The 25,771-nt window shown below is 36.1% G+C and overlaps 1 protein-coding gene and 3 long non-coding RNA genes across 30 annotated transcripts in view; 1 reads left to right on the forward strand and 3 right to left on the reverse strand.

Annotated features, from left to right (window-relative positions):
- The window catches only part of mocs1 (molybdenum cofactor synthesis 1), a 269,565-nt gene that overhangs the window by 159,661 nt on the left and 84,133 nt on the right, over positions 1-25,771 (reverse strand). For all 17 annotated transcript variants that reach the window (XR_012335344.1, XR_010544482.2, XR_012335342.1 and 14 more), the window contains exons 4-5: positions 18,040-18,204; positions 16,587-16,648 (exon numbers count right to left, since the gene is read on the reverse strand). Coding sequence is in view for 12 of the 17 variants with exons in the window: in XM_073812498.1 (XP_073668599.1) it covers positions 16,587-16,648; positions 18,040-18,204 (227 nt within the window). In the remaining 5 variants the exon portion in view is untranslated. The remainder of the gene's footprint in view (positions 1-16,586; positions 16,649-18,039; positions 18,205-25,771) is intronic.
- Positions 3,280-9,003, reverse strand: LOC135778257 (uncharacterized). The gene is made up of 4 exons (XR_010544490.2): positions 8,333-9,003; positions 7,222-7,322; positions 5,791-5,876; positions 3,280-5,157 (listed from the first exon to the last, which is right to left on the reverse strand). It is a non-coding gene; the product is annotated as an uncharacterized lncRNA (long non-coding RNA).
- Positions 5,887-16,534, forward strand: LOC135778256 (uncharacterized). Of its 11 annotated transcripts, none has more exons than XR_012335348.1 (11): positions 5,887-6,626; positions 6,735-6,831; positions 8,948-9,005; positions 9,131-9,290; positions 11,106-11,165; positions 11,262-11,306; positions 12,077-12,154; positions 12,265-12,318; positions 12,558-12,729; positions 12,840-12,937; positions 13,614-16,533. It is a non-coding gene; the product is annotated as an uncharacterized lncRNA (long non-coding RNA). The 11 variants fall into 11 exon arrangements; XR_010544486.2 differs by having other exon boundaries at positions 8,945-9,005; positions 13,614-16,532; XR_012335346.1 differs by having other exon boundaries at positions 5,887-6,831; positions 8,948-9,028; positions 13,614-16,534.
- Positions 9,147-12,650, reverse strand: LOC135778259 (uncharacterized). The gene is made up of 6 exons (XR_010544494.2): positions 12,585-12,650; positions 12,245-12,327; positions 12,059-12,137; positions 11,088-11,153; positions 10,115-10,203; positions 9,147-9,277 (listed from the first exon to the last, which is right to left on the reverse strand). It is a non-coding gene; the product is annotated as an uncharacterized lncRNA (long non-coding RNA).

Raw genomic sequence — 25,771 nt, forward strand, 5'->3', positions numbered from 1 at the left:
ATTTGTTCAGTTTAATGCGTTTCATGCGAGCTGAGGAAACTTTACTTTTTGTTTAAAATATGACCCGCTGCGTATTGGCGCCTCTCTCACTCCCGCGTACGTGCAGACTGCAGAGAGCTGCGCTCTGTCCGAAGTCAGATCACTAGGTATTAATCCTGTTTATGATATGCATTTCAATGAGTTGTAGCAACACGTCCCTCGTGTTTAATATATGATTGTGTTTTAAATATCATTGCGTTCCGCTGGACCGATGCGTTTAAAAAGGCACCCCTGAAAGCACCACTGCTTGACAAGTGTAGCCCTCTGCAACAGCACCTAACAAATGAATTGAATTGTTTGTATGTGCGCGCACGTGTGTGTGTGTGTGTGCGTGTGCAGATGCATGTTTTTACAATTATTAAGTAATCATGGTTAGGGTTTTAATGACGTGCTCGCATTAATGGCATCAGTTTTAAGAAGGTTGCGGTCATGACTGTGTTGCTCTTGTTCTTTTTTGTCCACCCATCAAGTGACTTGTTATAATGAGTAAAAAATTAACAAATAAAAAAAATGAGTAAACTACTGCCCCGCCCCCCGAAACTATCGTGTATCGCCGATCTCACAGGCTGACGATAGAACGATCTCAAAATGGGGCATATCGCCCAACACTAATCTTTACCATTGAGGAGAATGGCTGACTGTTCTCGACCAACCACCATTCACACGCAAATACTTTAATGTTAACAATTAATTGATCTTATAAAACTTAACAATTTTCGATAAAGCAAGCATGCGTGTGCCGCACCTGCGCAAAGCACATACACAGCCGGTGAAAAAATAAAACAAGCGCAAAGAAGTTAAACTAGTCATGATCACAACGATGTTTAAAATGTCGTTTGAATTAAGAAACCGTACACTGAATTTGTTTTAAAATATTCCTGTTTGGACAGTCTATTAAAGTCATAAAGGAATGGATGACATATTTCATGAGGAATGTGTAAATCTAATATTAGTTTTACTATTGTAAATTTGGACCAGGGTATATGCAGGAATCATGGAGATGAATTTACTACCTCAATTTACTATCACCTCCACAATATTTTTACTACCAACACGACATCAAGCAGCAGCCCTTTTTTTGGGGGTGTAGGAGGGGTATGCAAGCACCACTTACTACTTACTATAAGTGTGACACTGACTGCGTCCGAAAACTCTAAATTGCTGCCTTCTGAGGGAGCATTCCAAGGCATCAAGGCATGTCCGAATGTAATGTTAGGTTTACTTCCTGACTCCTGAGATACCTTCATCGTCCTGTTCCACAATTCTATGCATGTTTGCGCATGGGTAATGTGATTGGTTGAGCCAGGTCGAGTTCGAAAAAATAAAATGGCGGCCAAGAAAGCGGCTGGAGCACAAATTTAGTGTAAGTAAATGTATATTTTCACTTTTTACACATTTTAATTGCATTTCTAGCAAGAAATTATTATTGTAGTTTTTAAATATGTGATTAGTTATCACAAAGGCACATACTGTTTATATTTCAAACACGCTACCTATGAAGTGTGTCCGTTTCTCTGAGCTGCCTTCATGCCCGCAAAGTTATTGCCTCATGAGGCAGTGAGGCAACAAGTCAGCTGCCTAAGTTTTTCAGACGCAGCCACTGTAACACCCATCATACATATTAGGTACACTAATGTATTTTATTGATTGATTGATTTATTGTTAATGTTATTAATTTTAGCATTTTCATTTTAAAAGTTAGTTTACACTAGTTAATGCACCTTAAACTAACATCAATTACTGTAATGACATAAAAAAGAACTAATAAATGCTTATATACAATACATTGTTCATTTTTTGTTTTGTTATTTACAAATGTAAATAGGGTTGTGTACCGTTCACATTTTTACCGGTACCAGTTCCAATACCGGTACCTGGAATTCGATACCGGTACACAGCGGTACCTTTTTCGGTACTTTACTTGTTCTTTTTTTGTCCACCCATCAAGTGACTTGTAATAATGAGTAAAAAATTAACAAATAAAAAAATGAGTAAACTACTGCCCCGCCCCCCGATACTATCGTGTATCGCCGATCTCACAGGCTGACGATAGGACGATCTCAAAATGGGGCATATCGCCCAACACTAATCTTTACCATTGAGGAGAATGGCTGACTGTTCTCGACCAACCATCATTCAAACGCAAATACTTTAATGTTAACAATTAATTGATCTTATAAAACTTAACAATTTTCGATAAAGCAAGCATGCGTGTGCCGCACCTGCGCAAAGCACATACACAGCCGGTGAAAAAATAAAACAAGCGCAAAGAAGTTAAACTAGTCATGATCACAACGATGTTTAAAATGTCGTTTGAATTAAGAAACCGTACACTGAATTTGTTTTAAAATATTCCTGTTTGGACAGTCTATTAAAGTCATAAAGGAATGGATGACATATTTCATGAGGAATGTGTAAATCTAATATTAGTTTTACTATTGTAAATTTGGACCAGGGTATATGCAGGAATCATGGAGATGAATTTACTACCTCAATTTACTACCACCTCCACAATATTTTTACCTTTTTCGGTACTTTCACTTAAGTGACTTTCAGTGGACATAATAAGCCCAAACCTCTAATTTTCAAAATTTGGTTAATTATTTTGAAATGTTTAATAATACACACAATCTTTACTAAAAAATAAATCCCTACAACATCCAGGGCACTTATGTAGAAAACAATACTAGCTGTTATTTTTTTTTTTTTTTTAGAAAAATCAGCATGTCAACTTTCTCAGGTAAAAGCCGTCCCCACTCCATGCTCACTGTGTCCCCTGCTGTAGAGAACACTGGCTCTGAGGGTGTAGAAGAGGACTGGACACAGAGATACTTTTTTGCCAAGCTGGCTAGCATTGGCCCGCATGTGGTCAAAGAGTATAGAAGCACAAGAGGGGAAACTCAATAGAAAGTTCCATTGCAACACCAGCGCCCAGCAGTAGCCCTACGAATCTGCCATTTTGGAATGGGAGCGACTCGGGAGTCAACTAGAAGTAATGGCAATATCAGCTACTTTGTACATTAAAAGATCAAATTCAAACTGAATGATGATAACACAGAATAACATACAATCAGACCAGTGATCATTAAAGGGGGGGTTTAATGGTATTTCAAGCATTCTGACTTATTAACACAGTTATAGAGTTGTTTCCTCATGCTAAACGTAGGCAAAGTGTCAAAAATGCAGTTGGGCGTGTTTCAGAGTATTTCTGTGCCGAATGCACTTCGCCAGGGTTCGTACAACCCAGATAGCACACGTACGTCTCAGATACGTCTTGTAAAGATCTTTACATCTGCTGACGATCGTCTTTGAATAATACGTCTTCCATATCTCTACAAGACGTATTTAAGATCTTAAAAAAATTCTAATTCCTACCTGCCTGCAATGCATCTCCGTTTGGTCTTGAATCCGATCAAACGCAGACGAATCAGCAAAGACCTCCAACTCATTTCATTTTTTAAATAAATGTCTTGTTTAATTGTTTTAAAAATATAGTCAACATGTTTTTAAGGGTTGGCATTAATTTTGAAGCAAAAAATATAATTAAATATAATTAATAAAAGCCCATATCACGTATAATAAAAAAGCAATATAGACATTTTTCGTTTAATCCAAAACGTTAAAAAGGCACTTACCGTAGATAAAGCACCACGCACAAGAAAAGGTGATCTCATACTCTTTCTGACTACAAAATATTAACAAATACAAAACACACAAGAACATCATTGCCAACAGCCACTGCCCCTCTGACTGTTTTATCAGTCTGAAATGAAAAACGTTATACATTTAAATAAATAAAACAATTGCCAACAAGCTGATTATCTTAAGGTGACCCTGCTTACTGCAATTCCTGCTTATTATAATTACTGGGTGTGACTCACATTAAGTGTGTTTGTCAACAGTTATATATCTAAGGTTGAAACTTTTGATAGTTTTTGACCCCACGCCATCCATTGAAATTGTGTAACACACCTTGCATTTTCACAACATTTAGTTTTAAAAATCATCTGAACAAACTCTGAGCAAACCAAAGGTGATATTGAGAATGTTTATATAGATGAAGAAACCTCATAAAAAATTGAATACACAATCATTTGACCACGTTTAATCCATCACAGCATGAATTATATTGACTAGTTTGTTTACCAAATTTGAATAAAATGTTTAACCTATGTGTTAATATGATTACAGCCACAGTGTAACAAAATACTGCAAAGCTATTGATCAAGTTCTCATTACATTACTTCACAAGACCCAAAGCTGATCAGGACACTTTAAGAGCACTGTAACGTAGTAACTGCTGAAAGAACCATGTAATACTATGAATATAATGACAAACTGCTCCATAACACTTAGATGTGACTTAAATTACAATACAACATACTCTTTCTCATACTCAGGGTTTTTAAACTGTGGGTGAAGACCCACTTGTGGGTCGCACCGTAAGATAGTGAGTGTTGCATTGTAGTGATGGTTTGTCCAATTAATTATTAGCAATGGTTTTGATATACTATAAGATTACACCTGTCCAAAGCCCATAATACACGGCACGATTTTTGGCTGTCCCAGATGAAAGATTACCAATCGTGAAACAATCGTGGAGATTTCTGTGATCGTGGCTCTTAATTGGTGGTCCTATCTCATACAGTGCGAGAGGTTTAAAGACGTCTGTTTTCCCAGTCCTTGGACCAAAGACACGTACGATAGTTTTATGACAGTGTAAGAAGTTCAGCATGATCATCGCACATCAACAATGTGTTTGCTTCTACGATCTGCAAACCTGTATTTGTTTACCACTAGCGCATGCTGATGACAGATGTCGCAGCTTCAGATTCAATAGGTGTCTTCATCAACAGTCTACTGCTGAAGTTTAAACAATCCTTGTCACACAGTGTGATAAGGTCTTATTGCATTGCAAAAATCCTGCTGTGTATCCTGGGCTTAATATGTTGTGGAATGAAAAGTTTGGAAACCCCTGCTTAACACAAAGTCTCATTTAAAGTTTATAAGAACTTTTGCAATAGACCGACACTAAACGAAACTGATGGCAGATGAGGTGTTGGGATGACAATGGGCCAGAGTTGAATCTGTGCATCTTAGCAGGTTTCTCCTGAAGTGCTGCATTAAGAAAAGAAAGGAAAAGATGTTAGAACATTTTTAAGGAAATTTAAATAATTCTCACAATCAATATTGGACTATAAACAATAAATTATTACCAATGCAATAACATGCAAACAGACCTGTCAACCACCTTAATAATAGATACTACGCGGTAGGCATGGGCTGGTTACCAGTTTTAAGGTACACCGTGGTTTTAAACAGTCAAGGTTACAAAACCACTAAAATGGTCTGTGAAACCGTCTCCAAGGTATGAACTGTATTTATACAAAATTCATTAAGTCATGTGATTGATTTGATGTTTACATGTAATATACATTTCGAAAATATTATATATAATATAATTTAAAGGCTTTATTTTTACCTGCCATTTAAAAATAAAAAAAATTTGTGTAGCAATGGGAATACCGCAACACTGTGAAACCGTGGTATTTTTGCTAAAGGTAATCATACCGCCAGAATCTTATACTGGCCCATGCCTACTAAGCGGTTGTACAATGTGTTAGAAACATCAAGATTCTCACATTTTTAGGGCTAGCGCAATACCACAGTTTTGTCTATTCTTCATGTTCTCTAGGGCAGTTATTTTGCCCCAGTGACAGAAACAGCGACAGTAATCAAATAATTCATTACCTTATCTACATGTGGGTAGAGGCCCACAGGTGAAGGAAGATTTTTGGCCTGCACTTCCACAGCTGGTAAACATGGATTGTGGTGGGCTAGTGACAGAATGAAGAAGATCAGTTTAAAATGTGCTTTACAACCAGAGGTTGCATTATTTTGACAGACAAGGGCTGTAAGAAAATTGTCAAAATCAATAATATGAGCCAACAGCCAAACTATAACAACTAAACTCAATCAACTATCTTAATCTGCCTGAACTCAAATCTTGTGGTCTATAAAGTGGGAGTTTATCTGTGTGTAATTCAACCATCATGTTAGACTGAAGGAATTGCAGTTATCATTAGATTTCACGACAGCACTGGACAAATTACTTCTCACACTCAGTGTGACTTGAGACAAAGGATAAACAAAGACATTGAGTATGTTTACATGCACATAATAAGAGGACAATTATCTTATTATGATATTATAAAAATCAGCTTATTACATTAACATGTTTCAAGCGTTTTAATTTACTTTTATTTGTTAAGTTTATCTATCACAGGTGGAGACATACGCACATACGAAACGGCAAAAAAGACGTTAAAATCTGGTTTAAGAGCAAAAAAACTACCTGTGCCAATCAGTTTTTGCCATTTATGGGCTTTACCCTATAAAAGAAAACCATTTTATGCATTTAAATGACCTTACACGTTATCAGTTTATTAAGCGTTTAGACTATGTAGACACACTCACTGTGCACTAAAATAAAAAAAAAATGGTTAACACGACCCCTCGTGGTGGCTTCACTCAGAGGTTGGAGAAGACAACCGGTGGACTAAACATCAAGCCTCTGCACGATTCAGGTAAGTGGAATAAAATACATTGTAAATAAACATTATTAAAACAGATTGTGAAGTCATTCATTCAAAACTTGCTATGACCTAAGCCTAAATGACTTAATTTCTTTTTAGAATTAAGACAACCTTAGCAGGAGAGCCCCAGCAGTAACTTTCTCTCAAGCAGATGAGCAATAAGTTGCTTTGTATGAACACCACCCTAACAATCAAGGTAAAAGAGCATTAAACATTAAAGGTATTGCAGAGAATTTAGATTTTCCGGGTGGATCATCAAGACTATTGGTCCTCCTAGTTGTCAATCTGGAGTGTTGCGCAATTGCATTTTTTTAAAAAAGCGGAGATGGCGTTTCTTTTCTAAAATTCAAGAAAATCCTCCGCTACACCTTTAAGTGGAACATTTATATAGCATGCTGCTTATAGCTAGTGAGAAAGATAATCTAATTGATCTACCATGCATATCCTTCAAATAACTTAACAGAACAACTGAACATGTATAATATGATTTAATATGTACATTATTAATAATAATTGTTAATAATATTTAATATTTGTGAAATTATATACTTGTGAATTCATTATATTTGCAATGTTTATACATTACCTGTTTTTAGGTAAACAGATTATCCATCAGTGGGTGCCTCAAGGTCGGCTCTGTAAATACTGTAATCTGCATGTTTCCGAGCACACATTTACCAGGACACACTAATATTAAACAGAAAAACAACATAAATCAGTGTTAAACACAAACAAATTTTAGGTAAATTAAATAAGGTTTTCATTTTCAATCAATATAAAAGAAATAAACGCAATAAAAAAACAATGTCAGTGACGTAATAAATATGTGTAAATTTACACGCATAATTTATTAAGCATTATAAAAAATCCAGCAATATTATTAAACTTTGGTTATTTGTTATTATCCCTGCATTCAAATGGTTGCAGGTTGGAGCAGAAAGTTAACCCTTCTGTCGCGCAAGCGCGAGCTGGTCGCGAGCATAGACAGTGGTCGCGAGGCCATTCGTACGTCACGTGAGCGCCATTTTCATCATATGACCGTTTTTCCTCAGGCACACTTCAACATTTTCTTCGCATTTAACATCATTATTAACATGTAAATAATATAATTCGTAAACATAACGTTTATGTTAATTTATAATATGTTTTTTTTATTTATTGTTGGCTTTAAGTTAATTTGTCTGTCAGACTCAGTTTGTTCGTGTTGGTAAGTAACTTAACGTACGTTATTAACGTTACGCTAGCCTTTTGTCATGTATGTGTTGTTAGAAACTGACAAAAATACGAATTAATTCACAGATATAACAACTTTATAGCTAATACAACTGATAAAATATATTAACTTAATTATCAAACCACTTCGCTATAAAACTTTAAGGCTTCTTGTGAATACCGGTCGTTTACATAACGTTAACTTACTCCAAGCAAGTCGGGCGGGAAGATTGATACATTTTATAACTCAAGTAACTTTAAGTTAAACAGGGGCTGGTCTAGGCTAACTTAGCAAATGTTTACCCCACCACCGCTGAGAAAACGGTTAACGTTACGTGTTCAACGTGCCTTGCCTTCAGGATTTGCAGCTCGATTTTGGCTTGCATTGATAAACGTTACAAACAAACAAACCAAAAAAAGAATGATCATATACGACAATCAATCTTTAGATCCACTACATGCATAACATAATGTTGGTTACTTACCTCTACTGATGAAACTCCTTCGTCAGCGTTGTAACTTCACATGTTGGTTTTGGTAAATCACACGAGGCCAAAGATCGAGGTGAAAAAGAGAAATAAATCGTTCTGCGATCGTTTAACGCGAAGAGACACGAAGCCTTAAAAACCACAGGCTACTCCAGCCCAAAGATTAGTGTAGCCCTTGTGTCCGGCTTCACGTGGCTTAGCGTTAACCAGTATGACATCACAGTACCGCGTGATTACACTGTTTCGTGGGCTTTTGAATCACTCTCGCGGTACTTCAATGTCTGCGCATGTCTGCATGAAGTCAACCACTCATGCTTGTAACAGGGGTAGCGTTTGTGCGCTCAGTGATTTAGGGTGTTACAAAACAAGATTATTACATTAATATTATCAATTAGTATTGTAATAAAGCTTTTTAAATGTTTGTTAATGATTAAGTGTCATTAACAAACTCTGATTTAAAACATCAATATATATGCAACGTAAATTTTCCTTAAATCATCAAAACATCCAAATTCAATGAAACAAAAACAACAACAATGTATTTAAGATGAGACACATTCAGCATTTATAATTTTTTCTCTCTTTTTTGTTTGACTTTGTTTTCTAAAGTAGCCTGTTAACAGTAGACCAAAGGTATGATGATCAATTATAAATGCAATATGGTTGAAAGGTCAGTAAACAAACAACAAAAAGGTAATTTCTTAATAGAATATCTATACATTTTTTGCTTCTGTTACATATTTCATACATCAAAATCATTAAACGTTAATAATTATGTATTCCAACTTGTTGCAGCTTGACAAAAATGTAGCTTGAAGGAGAAGGGACAGCTGAGTAACAAAGTCCTGGTACGCAGACGACGATACTATTACACTGACAAGAGTGTAATGATGATGGAGACACAAGCCAGAGAAAGGGGGGACCAAACACCAGGCCAGAATTCTGCATGAGTCAGGTAAGCATATAATGAGTTACAGCAGTGGTTCTCAACTCTGTTCATGGAGTCCCACTGCTCTGTGCATTCTGTATGTCTCTTTTATCTGACAGACTGAGGCTGCGTCCAAATATCACTTTGTGCATCCTATCGTGCATCATGTTCTGGATGTAAAGCATGAGACTTTTAATTGTATGTTAACATTTCTATGGTGTTCACTGCATTATTGTTATGCATTTTGTGAAACATCTGCAACATTGTGTCGTTTATTAAGGGACTACTGAATAAATAATACACTTTAATAAAGCTACATACTCAAAACAAAGAGCTTTTTTACAGGAGCAAATAATTCTGCATCTAAAAGTTTGATATAAGCAAATGTTCATTTCAGAGTGTTCATTTTATTTACAGAAAAACTTAAAAATGTTAAATATAAATTAAAAGTAGTAAATTAAACACAAACACGTTTTGGTGCAAATTGCTGGCACTACCTGGATTAAAATTTTTACACATGCTAAGTGTGTCCCATCGGATGAATAATTCTACATGCACGCTTGGGATCTTCACGCCCACTAGAATACTTAGGCCAAATACAAAAAAAACGTAATGTAAGTAGTCTAGTGCAAAGACAAGTGTGAACATTTGGACACAGCCTCAGTTCAGTTCATGAAGATCTCTACTAATGAGCTGATGATTTGAATAAGGTGTGTTAAATAAGGAAGACATACAAAATGTGAATAGCAGAGGACCTCGAGGAACAATGTTTAGGAACAGTTACACTGAATAAAACATTAACTAAACAGACAAATTATTTGTCATAGCTTCAATAAACAAAAGAATGTCACCTGCATTTTAGTTTCAAGCATTTTTCCACAATGAAGCCAAACTGGAAGAAAATAAGCTTCTGCTTTGCATCTGACATCAATTCAGAAACCTGCAAAAATAATCACAAGAGAATGAAGAAAGTATTTAAAATATACATAGAAATAAGCTCCAAGGAGCGGCATGGTTTACAGTAAAATTATGGGGTACTCACACTATGCATACTGTATCATACCAAAGTATGTTTTACCTCCAAAGTTTGGTGTGACTAGTGTGAGCGCTCCGTACCCTACTACACTTGGTCTCTGCAACAGTCCAGTTTAGTTCATGGTAGGGGGGCAATATTTTGAAACATAAATATTTTCAAATTATTTGCGACCCTTACAAAGACACTAATTTCCCACAGCCAGCAACAGCACAATGTTTGTCTGACATCACAATCTTACTGTTATTACAACTTTATGATTGTCAACAACTACTACTTTAGACTGAACACCAGTGGGCGGAGCCAACGATATAATGATGTGCTGTGTCTTTCTGTGGGGGAGGTCAAATGAAAATTAATTTAGCTAGTGACATCACTACTCCAGCCATTTTACATTCGTAAAAGAAGAATGCTGTCTGCGATTCACTTATGTTTCCATGATTGCAAAAACCTTTATCGAAGTACATATACAATTGTTTAAGTGTCATAATTAAAACATGCCTAAATTGGCAGTGACCCTGGCTTAAGTCGATACAAAACTCAAGTGCAAATCATGACACTCATATTAACTGTAGTTTTGCAAATTACTGTAACACCGATATCAGATATGAATAGTGTCTTATGTAAATATAAAAAGAGCAGAACAAAAAATAAATATAGTCAAAAAAATATGATCTGTGCATTAAGATTTGCATTGTAAATGCAGTCTTATTGTTACGAAAAAAATTGGTTATTGCTGGAATCATGAATGGTCTGAATAGGATTTGAGTTTGTTTACTTGTGAAACTTACCTGCACCACCATTTACAGATCCAGTGGGTGCAGATCATCATACAGATGGTTCAAGTGTGGATCCACCTAATATTCAAGGTAAAAGAGCATTTGTTCACAGCATTATCTAAGAAAACATATCACTAGATATTACATATTAGATGTTAATGTCTGACTCTGATTCATACGAAACAGATTTTCTGTCCTGGGACACTCGGCTAACCATCAAGAAAGAAAACAGTAGGTTAACAAGAATCTGACCTCACGTTTGATCATTACAAAATTATGGCAGTACATTACACATTTAAGGACTGTTATTCCTCTGGCTGATTTAAAAATACCCAAAAGTTCTTAAAAAGAAGCAGCCCTAGTTATTTTGGCTTGTTAAACATAAACTATATAGACAAAACTATTGCGACACCTCCTTCTAATAAACAGGTTTAAATACTTTACTTATTTCCATGAGCACAAATCTTAATGCTACAGCATATGATATTCTAGAAAAACCGTTTGATGCTAAATTTATAGCAAGAGTTTTGGCAGGGCCCTTTTCAATACCAACTTAAGAATGACCCTACAAACAAAGTAAGGTTCAAACAGAAAATGAGTGATTCAGTCTGGTGTGGAAGAACTTTGACTGGTCTGAATAAACCCCAGACCTTAACTCAGCTAACACCTTTGATATGACTCAAAGGTTTTTAGCCAACAACTCATCACCTAAACCTATCAATAACTTGTACAAGAAGCTGTAGTTATTTCGGAACAGAAAAAGGCACTTACAAAACTGTTGCAACAAAAATCAAAATCAAAATTCTTTGTGGTGGTATTATATGGTATAGCATTTATATTTGTTTTGATTGGACATACTGGAATAAATAAACATGTTTATTAGAATGAGGCCTCCCAATACTTTTGTCTAGTGTATTTGCCACAGACAGGGTAACGCAATCCTTAGAGTGTGCTTCTTTGTAAATGTGACAAATGAAAATGACCTGATCCATCATTTCCAGCTCCAGTGGGCATCCTTTATCCATCCAGACCCTCATACAGATGGTTGGAGTTTTGATTCACCTAAAGTACCATGCAAGGTAAGAGAGCATTTGTTGACATAATTAGGAAGAAAACATAAACGCATTGTTCATGGCACTTAAATACAACATAACACTGTTTAATACTACCTTTTCTGTTCAATCCATAGAGCACTCATTTTCACTCTTGAGACCATGGTGTGACCTGCAAGGTCGAATGGAGAGTAAGTTGCCTAAAAAAAAAATAATAATAAATGTATTTTAAATCGTCATTAGCTAAACATCAACATGTCTGAGGCAGATGCAGGTCTGATAATCTGTCCAACATTCAAAACCTCACAGTAAATCTACAGTCTTGAGTACTGTTTTAAATCAATGTATACATATGCTCATTATGAATTTTAATAAAAAATACTAAATGTATATAAAAAGCCTCAATTCAATTATTTTTTTGATATTGCAGCTGTAAACGAGACAATCTTGGAGTCACCTGCATTCACTGGTCCAATTGTTAATCCAATTACAGATGGAGATTATAGAAGAGGATGATGTCTTTTCTCCAACATCTTTCTAGACTGATAAAAGATCTAGACAGGCTTGAACAAAAGTTAACAGAGGGGCTTATATAGAGAATGGTAAGAACCATTTTATCCGTCAAACTTTTTACCAATTATTGTAAACATAAACAATATTATAGGGCTTAATTTGTTTTAAACATTACTTCAATGTACTGTATCTGTTTAAGGTGAGCAGCTACACATAAAAGAAGAACATGGAGAATCTGCCCAGAGGTGTTAACCAGCAATGCAGCTATACAACTAAATTGATGCAGGCGGAAACAATGTGTGTATGTTATGTCCAAATGTTGTTATGTTCAAATGTTTTACAATATACTTAAACAGGTGGACCTGTCATTATTGCATTAGTCAAGTACAACTGAGTAGGTTAAGTTTACATATCAACGTCAATAAATATATATAAATAAATATCAGTCTTGACAGCAAACATAATTATGTTAAATAAAATAATAATTACAGGTTTTTAAGAAATTTACACGGGCTCAAACTATCAGTGAAATTAACTATCAAAAACCTAAAATAACCACAGACACGTGAATAAAATATCTAACGTGAACTAGCTAGTTACTGTACATACATTGCTTATTATCAACGAAATTTCTAGTTAACTGATCCCACACCCAGCATTATTAAAATGTATTATTACTACATACCTTAAACAAATGTTCCCTTAAATCGCCAGACCAGGACAGGTTTCTTTCTTGCCCTTCTTCTTTTGCATTGCGACGTCGATATAAGTGCATGGTGTGGTGTAGCACGAATTTAACGCAAAGACACTCATATTAATAATATACACGATATTGACGATTAATACGGATGATTTTATCTTTGTTTGACATTCTAATCAGAGTTATATTGATGAAACAAAGAAAACATATGACATAGTTTGTAACTAGTTTGTAAAATTAATTTTTCCTTATTTTTGTAATGGTTTCTTTTAGAATGCAGCTGCTGCAGATGAAGAATCTGTCCGTCTACCACTGAAGGAGACGCGGAAAATCGGGAAAAGATGTTCTTTGCCCGAGGAAGCATTTGATTAATTTAAAGATATTGTGTTTCTTTGTATGTTATAGAAAAACATTGCTTTTTTTGCATACACTCGTGTAAATATGCATCTTATGAATGTTTTCCTTTGTCTAATTTTAATAAATTTTACGCAATCAACTGCCTGTTTTATTGAAAAAACTGTTTTAATTGTTGTCAATGATATATTGTAATAATATGTGTGTATAACTGTGTAGAAGATGTAGTTTAGAGCAATTTATTTTTAATGATCTTTTAATCGTCTTTTAAAGCTCTCAGAAACATCTTAGAAAGAGCTCGATTAAAGCTCTTATAAAGATCTTTTAAAGATCTAAGAAACATCTTGGAAATATCTTAGAAACATCTGCTAACCATCATTCTAAATATCAAGCGTCTTGAAAAGATCTTAAAAGCGTCTTCAAAACGGCTGGGCTCGTACGTCTCAGATACGTAATTCATATGGGCAAACGACCTTTATAATACGTTTTCCAGACGGAATGGAAATCTGAGTGATTACCTCGCAGATACGTATCTGAGACGTACGTGTGCTATCTGGGAAGTTTCGGCTAATTTTTTTCGATTACGGTTCTAACTGACGTTTCAGGGGTTTTCGATACGTATCACTTCTTTATATGGGCTTCCGCCGGAAAACTTCCCCTGGAAAACCCCGCCCAGCCGCCAGTCAGCGGGAGACGCTAGAGCTTGCTAACAGCTTATCACGCCACTCAGCTTTGTCTAATTTCAAAAGTCAACAATGGCACAACAAGAAGTGTGTTTTTGGATGTAAGGAGAAGACATCCAGCCTTATGGAAACAATGGATATAGTTTATTATCCGGATTAGCAGCGGAGTTTTGCGTGTGTGTGTTTGATGCGGTGGATTTTCATGACGAGTTACACGCGGTAAGTAAGACTTCTGTCTTATATTGGAAATAGGCGCGTGTATATTATATAAATGACACGAACATGTAGTGAATCATAAGTTAAAACAGTGTTGTATAGTGTTGCATGACTCGTACTCGCTCCTCCCGTGTTATAACTCCTCCTTCTTCATTTTTTCGTACGTTATCGGAAAGATTCGGTAAAGCTAATCTTTCTTTTATAAATCTGATTAAACTAAAGACTCTTCAGAGATATAAAGGATGTCATACTACTCCATAGGTACTCCAGATTAATATCAGAAATGCAGAAACAGCGTGTGTTACGTGAGCTTTAATCCCTTTTTACAGCTTATTTCCAGATATTTAGACAAGTCTTCCACTTTTATATAGGCTAACTTTACATACATACATACCGACATAAACTCATCCACAGATAATATTTTGGCTCCATATACATACACATATACACAAATATACATTAGAATTACTCGAAATGGATTATGTAAAAAAAACACAGCCACCGTCCAAAAGTGGCAATTATAGGATAACAGACAGAGCAATGCATCATGTTCTATAAGATTATCATGTTTGTAGCAGGATCCAGGGGATTAATATGTACAAAATATATTTCATAACTAGTGGAGTTGGTAACTCATAATAATAGTAAATGTGTAAAGTAGCATAAATTAGAATTACATAATAAAGCAAGAAAAAAACTACCTCAAATGTGTATTTATTTAATGATTGGATTCCACAACTGATAATCAACACATACATACAAGACAATACAGCATTTCATGTAGGTGTAGCAAGTGAACAAAATTGTAATATAAGAAACGTACTATTGCGCTTCTGATTTGGCTATGAGATTCGCTGAGAATGAATTGAGAATGAATTGGCTGTGAGAATTTTCATTCCAAAATGGCGGCCGCGCTACTGAAGCACCATCTAGTGGCTGTTGCCAAAAACGAATCAGAGTTTCCCCTCTTGTGCTTCTATACTCTTTGATGTGGTTGAATGTGTTCGAACAGCCACACGGACCGCCTTCTCTCTGCCTATTTATGTAAGCTGTGGTACTGAGCACAAAGTTTTACATCTTCTCTGACTTTTAGCATGAACACACGGTGTACAGCGCTATCTTTAGGCTTTCATTGATAAAACTAAAGCGGCTGATCTCCGCAGTTTTATTTTGCGAGCGTGTCAAAGTTGCAAGATCTTATTTCATTAATTGTGCTGAAAAATCAGAGAAAGCTACAACATATTCATGTACAAAACAATGTGCAGCATGTTTACTTAAAACACAAGCAGTGCCGTAATATTTGTTCGCATCCATTTAAACCTGTCATTACTCCAGCTTGCATTAAAATGAAAGCAGATGGACTTCTCCGCAGTCTCCACAGACCACCACTCAAAGTAATCAGGACAGAAGCGATTGAAAATGGACAAAAGAGACAGACTGGTATTAATAAAAACCAGGTAAACAGAATGTCTCTCGCCCACTTGTGATCCAATCGACGAAAACGCATCTTTATAAGCACTCCTGTGCTTTTATTCACATTGTGTTTAAATAAGTGCTTCCTCAGGTTGGATGTATTACCACTGACTTATCACATGTCACTTCTCTGATGGAAGAAGCTAAATTATACTTGTGACATGAAGTGCATATTTCATCATTACATACTGCACTAATTGTAGACAAACAGTAGATGTGCAGCGCCGGACAAAGTAACAAACACAGAATCGGAAATAAAGTGATGCATGATGGTAAATAAAGTTAGAAAAATGAATCAAGAAATAAGATAAGATTGTGAAATATAACTAAACAAGTTAACAAACAAACAAACAAACACGATCAACACACCAATAGCAGAAAAAGGAAGTGAACTTTTTCAACTGATTAGTAACTACATCATCATGCCTTTATGAAAAAAATAAAACCTTGAAAAAGAAAAACATGTCCCCATCAAAAATGTTACAATGTCCTTATTAAATATAACACTAAAGCAGGTTACCTTGACTGGATTGTAGCCCATTTCAATAGCCTTCTCAATGCCTTTTATCACTTTATGAAATCCTGCAAATGTTATTGGAGAATGTGGTCATATATTCATATATACTGTATATTTCATTTTTATGTTAATTTCTTCTATTTTCCATCTAGTGCAATGCTTCTACAAATAATTTTGAGTATTTATTTTGATGTCAATTGATTAAAATCTCACTACACTCACCTAAAGGATTATTAAGAACATCTCTTCAATTTCTCATTCATGCAATTATCTAATCAACCAATCACATGGCAGTTGCTTCAATGCATGTAGGGGTGTGGTCCTGGTCAAGACAATCTCCTGAACTCCAAACTGAATGTCAGAATGGGACAGAAAGGTGATTTAAGCATTTTTGAGTGTGGCATGGTTGTTGATGCCAGACGGGCCGAATGTATTTCACGATCTGCTCAGTTACTGGGATTTTCACGCACAACCATTTCTAGGGTTTACAAAGAATGGTGTGTAAAGGGAAAAACATCCAGTATGTCCTGTGGGCGAAAATGCCTTGTTGATGCTAGAAGTCAGAGGAGAATGAGCCGACTGATTCAAGCTGATAAAAGAGCAACTTTGACGTTTGAGGTATCCAGCAAAGCATTTGTGAAGCCACAACACGCACAACCTTGAGGCAGATGGGCTACAACAGCAGAAGACCCCACCGGGTACCACTCATCTCCACTACAAATAGGAAAAAGAGGCTACAATTTGCACGAGCTCACCAAAATTGGACAGTTGAAGACTGGAAAAAATTTACCTGGTCTGATCAGTCTCGATTTCTGTTGAGACATTCAGATGGTAGAGTCAGAATTTGGCGTAAACAGAATGAGAACATGGATCCATCATGCCTTGTTACCACTGTGCAGGCTGGTGGTGGTGTAATGGTGTGGGGGATGTTTTCTTGGCACAATTTAGGCCCCTTAGTGCCAATTGTGCATTGTTTCTGACCATGTCCATCCCTTTATGACCACCATGTACCCAACCTCTGATGGCTACTTCCAGCAGGATAATGCGACATGTCACAAAGCTCGAATCATTTCAAATTGGTTTCTTGAACATGACAATGAGTTCACTGTACTAAAATGGCCCCCACAGTCATCAGAGCATCTTTGGGATGTGGTGGAACGGGAGCTTTGTGCCCTGGATGAGCATTCCACAAATCTCCATCAACTGCAAGATGCTATCCTATAAATATGGGCCAGCATTTCTAAAGAATGCTTTCAGCACCTTGTTGAATCAATGCCACATAGAATTAAGGCAGTTCTGAAGGCGAAAGGGGGTTGAACAGTATTAGTATGTTGTTCCTAATAACCCTTTAGGTGTGTGTGTGTGTGTGTGTGTGTGTGTGTGTGTGTGTGTGTGTGTGTGGCCAGCTTGCCTAAGTTTTGTAATATATGTTTTGGTAATCAACAGAATCTTTTACCTTTACGTCTAGTGATGAACTCAAATTTGGCAGGGACTAGAGTGTCCAAGCTGATGTTAAGGAGATCTACTCCAGCCTTCATAAGACCAGGCAGCAGTCTGGTCAAATTCATGCCATTAGTGGTGACAGCAATTGTCTTCAGACCTTCCAACTTTCTTAATTCCACTTAAGAAAAAACAAAAGCAAATTAATTATGCATTGTTAAATGCATACAATAATGTATTAAACATTTTTGAAGACCCTTTGTGAAGATAAATATGAAACGTTTGGTTCCAAAACCAGATTAACTCAAATTTCGAAAAATGTTTATTATTATGTTATCATGTTTTTATTGTGTTTTATTGTGCTACTTAGCTGTATTTATTTTTAAAACAATCCAAATGCAGTTTGATTTGATACTATCTGGAATGCACAATCTAAAACGAGATTTAAAAAAAACAGAGTTATCTGGTTTTGGAACCAAACTCTTATATAATCTTATGTTGGGCTTGTTTGAAGGTTTGTGCTCAGATAAGATAAAGCACAAGACATGTAGCAAATGAGATGTAGCACATGACCAGTGGGCAACAGCATGAGTATCAGAATGATCTCACGGTTACATTAATTTGAATGGTTTAACTTAACTGATTTAAGTGATTCGATCTCCATTTAGTTCTACTCTACATTGCTTTGGATACAAGCATAAATATTAAATATAGAATGTAAAGTTAAAGTTAAAATATGCACTATAAATTAGATTTGGAATTGGGAAATCTGGGTCATGCCATTAATGTCTAAACATCTGAACATTGAAGCTGCCAGCTGTGATTGTAAAGCTTGTGATGTAAAAAAAAAAAAATTAAACAAAGGTGGAACAGGTTCCATCATGATTCCACTTGATTGCGAAATTCCAGACTTAAAATTTAAAGAAGCGTTGATATGGTTTACTTGAGGTTATGTTTTGGTTCCAATGTTACATTCTGATCTGGCCTAATTCAGGGCCAGTTATTCAATTAAATTCAATTCAATTTTATTTATATAGCGCTTTTCACAATTTGGTAATTGTATCAAAGCAGCTTTACATAATAGATGTAGTGAAAAGCACAGAAAATCGACAGATAGCATAACATAATACACGATAGCACAAGCAGCTAAATTTGCTGCGGCTATAAATCAACATTATAAGCAAACGTATTACTAATGTAACATATAGAAGTTAAGCCCAAAAAGGCTGCCTCCCCGGGTTGAAAAACCCCCTAGGAGAAAAAAACCCCGGAATTTTAGCCGGGGAAGTAAAAAAAAAGTCCTAGGAGGAAAAAACCCTTGGGAGATATATATATATATATATATATATACACATTGAAACGGAAGGAGATTAAGCGGGTTCTGCCGGTGGTCTTTGGTCAGGCATCAGCTGGACATCACGTTGAAGAACAGCCAGTAGATCAGAGGTGTGCCGACTTTCACATGTACCGGAACTGGATCTAGTTATGGAATCCAGACCTGGTCCAGGTCGTGTGGGCCAGAGCTGGGCCACAGAAAATTGGATCAGTCTCAGGTGTGGCTCAGTTTTGGTCTTTCTGGTTAAAAACTGGTGTTGATATGGCCTTGTCAGGAATCCAGACCTGGCCCATTCATGGTCTGTCAATTCATTGCAGTATGTGGGCCAAGCAAAAGCTGGTTGTGTGGGCTGAAGCTGGGCCAGAGAAAAATTGCTTTGTGGGCTTGATTGATGTTAAGAGAGTTATTAAAAGACAACACTCAAAAACGATTTTCCTTACGCTGACTGACACATCTAAAGCGCATGCACATGACACACGAAAGCGCGACCACAAAATATAGACATCTACAGAGAGTTACAGTTTAAAAAATATCTGTTTTGACAAGAATTCACAAAGATATAATCTGATTTGTCATAAGTGGATGTTTGGTTAACTGTTGAGAAAATATAACTGATGTGTAACATTATATTAGATCCGTGCATCATACAGTAGATCTTAAAGCAGTCTGTCTCAATGTCAATCAAACAAGTTTAACATGTATTAATATTGTTTTTGACTTTTTGTATGCCAAATCTATTAGTTTTATCAGTGTTTTTAAGGTATGGATGTGGTAATTTTTGTGTTAATTTTTAATTGTTCTCACAATTAACTTTTTGAGTCTCGACAACTTCAAACAGGTGTAGTTCTGTCATGTTTTGTCAGATTCCAACAAATTATGCATTGTTGTGTAGTTTTCAATAGAGAATGTCAAATAATAAAATAAATAAATAATTGTTGTAAATTTGCTTATTCCGACTCTATTTGCCAGCACATGTCACCAATGATGCAGCAGCAAAAAAAAAAAAAAAAAAAAAAAAAAACAGGTCTTCGGAGTCACCGAGCTGTGTATGCTGTGAGCGGCGGAGCGAACACGGAGTCTTAGAAAGCCACGAGTCTAGTACACAGAGTCTCAAAAGGGTGTGTGGCTTGAGTCTGTCTTGGTGGCGCTGCGGATGTGAGAGCAAGGACGGTGGCATGGGCTCGACATGCTGTTTGATACATGGGTGACCAGCAGGACTGGTTTTCTGATATAGCGAGCAAATGCCCGGCTGGCCGACACACTTGGTGGATATATTATGTTTTTTTAAAAATTGGTTAACAACCGGCCCATAAAGTAGGGAACCATTGGTTCATTTTCCATACTAACACTCTTAACAGGCTCCACCCCTCCCCCGCTGTTTCTTGTGTCAGATCCAGTCAGTGGCTCAGAGCCAGAAATTTGTGGATTTAGGATGGATAAACAAAAGCCTAAGGGCAAGGGGGTGCAGAGAAGTTGTGGGCAAAAAAAGCCTACAGTACCTGATGACATTTTGCAAAATCAGGTGAACATAGCACATGGAGGAGAGGTGACTAGCCATGGCTGCATGACAGTGACACTGTAAATAATTTTCGTTGTTTTCACAGTTTTGTACTGTTTTTTTCTCTTTTTTTTCTCAACAGTTTCTTACTGTATAAGTTCTTTACAGTTTGTTACTGTAGATTTGTTGTTTCCACAGTATTTTTTATGTATTTTCAGCAGTTTATTACTGCATAAGCTTTGTACAGAAGGCTACTGTAGTTTTCCAATGCATTATGGGAAATATTACTCTGAATACAGTATTACCCACCAACTGCAAAACACAATGACAAACGTCCATTTATATCTTAAATGCTTTATTTTTGATGAGATATTTGTTTTAATGTATGTTTTCACATCAGTTGCTCATTATGTTCCTTTAACAGACCTTTTCTGAGATTTTAACAAAATCACGCTAGCCAATTCAGTTCAATTCAAAATTGTAGCCTCTGGGTCACAACATTTATTTTTTAGATTAGTTTAGGCGAGAATATGTATGTATCATCTTCAAAACAAAGTCGATTAGTTAAGAAAGCTCCTATTTATGAATTTGATTTAACAAATGCAGAGTTCAGACGCGAGTCAGTCACATGCTCTTCAGTTCTTCTGTCTGTAGGGAGGAGTGGGAGAATGCCTGTGTGTCGTCGTATCTGTTCTGCTCATCTAGCGCGTAGAATATTAATACGTATATGCAAACATTAATTCTGTGACCACAAAATGACAGAGAGCCGTTATAAGAGATCTTGTTTCGTCGTCCCTGCTGAAAAAAACAATAAAACCATTACAGAAAATTCTAATGGTTTATTTGTAATTTTATTGGTTCTAATTGAATATGGCCCAAAACACACTAGAGTGTATTGGTTTTTGTTGGTCTCTAATGGTATGTATTGGTTCTATTGGTTCTTTGTATTGGTTCTAATGGAATATTTATTGGTTCTAATGGAATATGGCCCAAAACACACTATTGTGCAATGGTTTTAATGGTAAAAGCTAATGGTTCCTATTGGTATTTAAATGGAAATCATTAGAATTTTCTGTAATGGTTTTATGTTTTTTTCAGCAGGGGGGTTTGTCTTCACTCACTTCATCATTATCTGGTAAGTTCTATATGCATATCTGGTATGAGACTTTATTGGCACTAAAGGGTTCTTTTGGCTAAATTTACTTCATTTCTGTCATAACAGCAAACAACTTCTGCAACTACACAATGATTGTCTGCGTGTGTGCAAAAGAAAGCATACTCACTGTGTAAAAACCTGTGCAGCGCATTTTCAAATTAACGGTCAAGGGAGGCGAGTCTGAGCTTATCGTGTTGTGTTGACATAGACTTTGCTGACTGAGGTAAGATAAAGAAATTAATGTGTTAAATAAATACGTTATAAAATTGAATTATGGTGTTCCAGAATTTGTTGTGTACAGAATATCTGTGGAACATGTTTAAAATAATACATACATGATTGAACAAAAACTTAAACTTGACTGAACATGAACATGAACATATGGCAGCTACTGAAAAAGTATTGAAAAGACGAATAATAGATTTAACAATGTTTTATTTTATTTTTTTAGTGTACGTAAATCTGGGCTACAGTCCACAGCCAATTTTCTACGTTAGTTTTAAGCCTGCAAGCTCGTCATCTAGTCTATCGCAGGAATATCATCACTACAGCAGGGGGCATCGCGTTGAAGAGATCCTGTGCTTGTTGCATGGTGGTGTGTTTGTGTGCTCACTTGGATTGAGACCAGCAGTGCTTTTTTAAACAGTGGGTGAGTACCAACTTATTATTGTGTTTCATAAAAGCCTTACTTTTTTTCAGTCACGTAACTTTTGTTCATCTGCTAATAATAAGACTCTGATCCATACACAAAGATGTATTGTGCATTAAATATCCGCAAATATTTATGTGAAAATGTATTAAGGTTCTGCTAACATGAGATCTGAAAATGTGTTCTAGGATCTGTTATGGACTAATCCAATGATCAATGTTTTCCTTTGTATCCCTGTTAATGTTTTGTATACGCTGCCATTACATGATGGTCATATGTCCCGGATGATCGTGAATAGTCATGTGGTTCAATTATCCAATTTTTTTACCATGAACTGAACCTCTATGAGCAACAACAGAGTCATATTTTCAACGCATTAACAACTTATTGTTATTGTTATAAAAACTATGCAAAAACAAGCTCCAGGTTTGGAAGTTTACTGCAGCCTAAATAATAAAAATTTCGGAAGTTTAAGTGCCTAAAGCAGGGTTCTCAAACTGACTTTGGGCCATTTCTGAGATGGACATCTTGTCGGAGGGCCGTAGAGCTATTTTAACATAAAAACACTATATTTCTGTATATGTACTGCATTTAAATTATATTATTAAACATATAATAATACATTAAAATATAAACAGTGCTTTCAATCTATTTTAAACTTTATTTATAAGAGTAAGTAAATCTTTTCTAAATCTTATCTTAAATTTATAAATAATAATAATAATAATAATAATAATAATAATAATAATAATAATAATAATAATAATAATAATAATAATATAAATAATAATAATAATAATAATAATAATAAATACAAACTTTTTCTATTAAAACCTTGCACTAAACTAACAAATTAAATTCCTGAATACATCTATGAACATTTATTTATTATAGCCTATACATTTATTTTGGACTTGAATATGTTCGATCTCTGTAAAAATGTATATTACTGCTCCATGTGTAACTGCATAGCAAGCAACATAATGATATATTAGCTATACTTTACTATTCACTTATATTGAGTTAAATGAGCTGCACACATAGACTACTGTAGGCTACTTTTATCTTTTGCACGTTTCTCCTCATCTTACCTCTTTTCATAACCTGGGCACTTGGCTTTTTCCTCATCCGTAGTTTAATATGCGTTGCATTACATCTCCCGCTCGCAGTGCTTATGAGGTGTCGCAAATAAAAGCTGTGACTTGAACTAACAAACTCCGCGCAGCTTTTCTCTGAGTAACAGTTGAATAACCCCGAATTACAGTACAGCTCTTCTCTGGACGAACACTCCAAAGTCCCGACCAGGGGTGAGTTTCCGAAAAGCATCATTAGCATTGCCAACCAACTAAGTTGCTAACAGGTTAATAACGATGCTTTTGGGAAACGCACCCTAGATTAACTGATCGCATGGTGACAATGATATGATTGAAGTGAGGTGCAGATGAGCAATAAAATATGATCACGTATTCAGTTATCCTCGCTGGTCAGCATAGATATGTACAGTAGATGTCACCTTGGCTACGGCAGTTCATTGGACTGAATGCGATAAATAGAGCCGCCATCTTGAAACAGGGGAATCCCGCATCAGCGTCATTGTAGGCAATGGTGTAACAGAAATAAAATCACCATAAATCGTCATGAATGCGATTTTCTTGGTTTTCTTTTGGTTTGTTTCAACAGTCAGACATGTATTAAGCATTGAGTCCAGAAAAAAATAAAGTTTTGATTTTATGAAAATTTACTTTTTCTAACTATAATGCATAGTGCTAGTAGCCCTAACATCTATACGCAGCACAAAGGTCCGGCTTCGTCCATGAATTCGAAGTACAGGCGGAGATAGCAGCTTTACCTAGCTACTGCCTATGACAAGACCCCTGTTCTAAGATGGCGGCAGTTTTGACGCATGCTTAGAACCCCAAGGCGACATCTAGTGTATATATCTATGGCTGGTCAGAGTGAGAGCCGCTCATGGTTGCGTAGCAACGAAGGACGCCCCAACCTCTCACGCGCTAAGGAATGAAAAAAGAATCGCATTGACTCGCGTTTAAAACGCGTTTTAGACGCGACATGTGAACGGGCCCTTAAAAGTTTACATCAATTAGTTTTTTACTTTCTTCCTCAAAGCAGATGTATTTTCTTCTGGTTTGATAAACTTAATTCTCCATAGCGTGTGTAGCCTACAAGCTAACTGCGAACTGGTTCACTTTCTGCACAAGACCCGCCCTCCTCTCTAGCAATTGGCTAAGACAACCTAATATCATGCTCCCAATGGCTGTGACGGCTGACTCGTGAATAAAGATGGTAGGTTGTTATTTCCAGTTCGTTAATTCAAATGTAGCCGCGCGGTATGCGCGCTCAAAATGAAAGTGACACGCTCGTTTTTTCCAAGCGCGTCCGTGCCGAAAGTGTAATTTGCAAGTTTTGCCTGCGCCAGAGTCTAGACCTGCCCTCAAGCCGGAAATCCGGCCCCCGTCCGGAATACTTTAAGCGCCATGCATTTAGCATCAGCCAAAGCCTGCAATCAATCCATTAAGACAGAAAAATATCTTAATTATCAAGATGTTGTCATCATGACAATATCATGTGATTATCTGAGTTAGAACAAAATCTATTCATTTTCAGGTATTACTGTGCATGTGCCCTGAATCATTCTGTTGAAATTTTTTGTGCTTAAGATTCTTTATGACAAGATGTGGTTTGGGAATGACTTTCATCTGAATCTGAAGACAGGACATAAGGGCTTACTGGCAAAAAAGGTACAATATTTTTATACCCAATTTGAAATGTTGAACAATCACTTTATTTTACTGTACTGGACTGGTCAAGGGTCTGGTCTGGAACAGGCTTACATGGGAATGCACAGAACTGGAAGAGCACATCAGTTGGGAGCACATTAACAAGGATTAAATTTATTTAATAAATATTTTTATATTTATAAGTAAGCAACTACTTGAGTGTATTAAAGGACTGAGTATTAATCTCTTACAGCTCCCATACTTAGTACAGTATCTTAATCTGTGTGGCAATAACTTGTGTTTTATTTTTATGTTTACACAGGTGTTTCTGAAATGGAGAAAAACCCTGCACTGCTCGTTTTATTTCTTCATTT

The sequence above is a fragment of the Paramisgurnus dabryanus genome, chromosome 17 (assembly GCF_030506205.2).
Source record: "Paramisgurnus dabryanus chromosome 17, PD_genome_1.1, whole genome shotgun sequence".
Classification (NCBI taxonomy): domain Eukaryota; kingdom Metazoa; phylum Chordata; class Actinopteri; order Cypriniformes; family Cobitidae; genus Paramisgurnus; species Paramisgurnus dabryanus.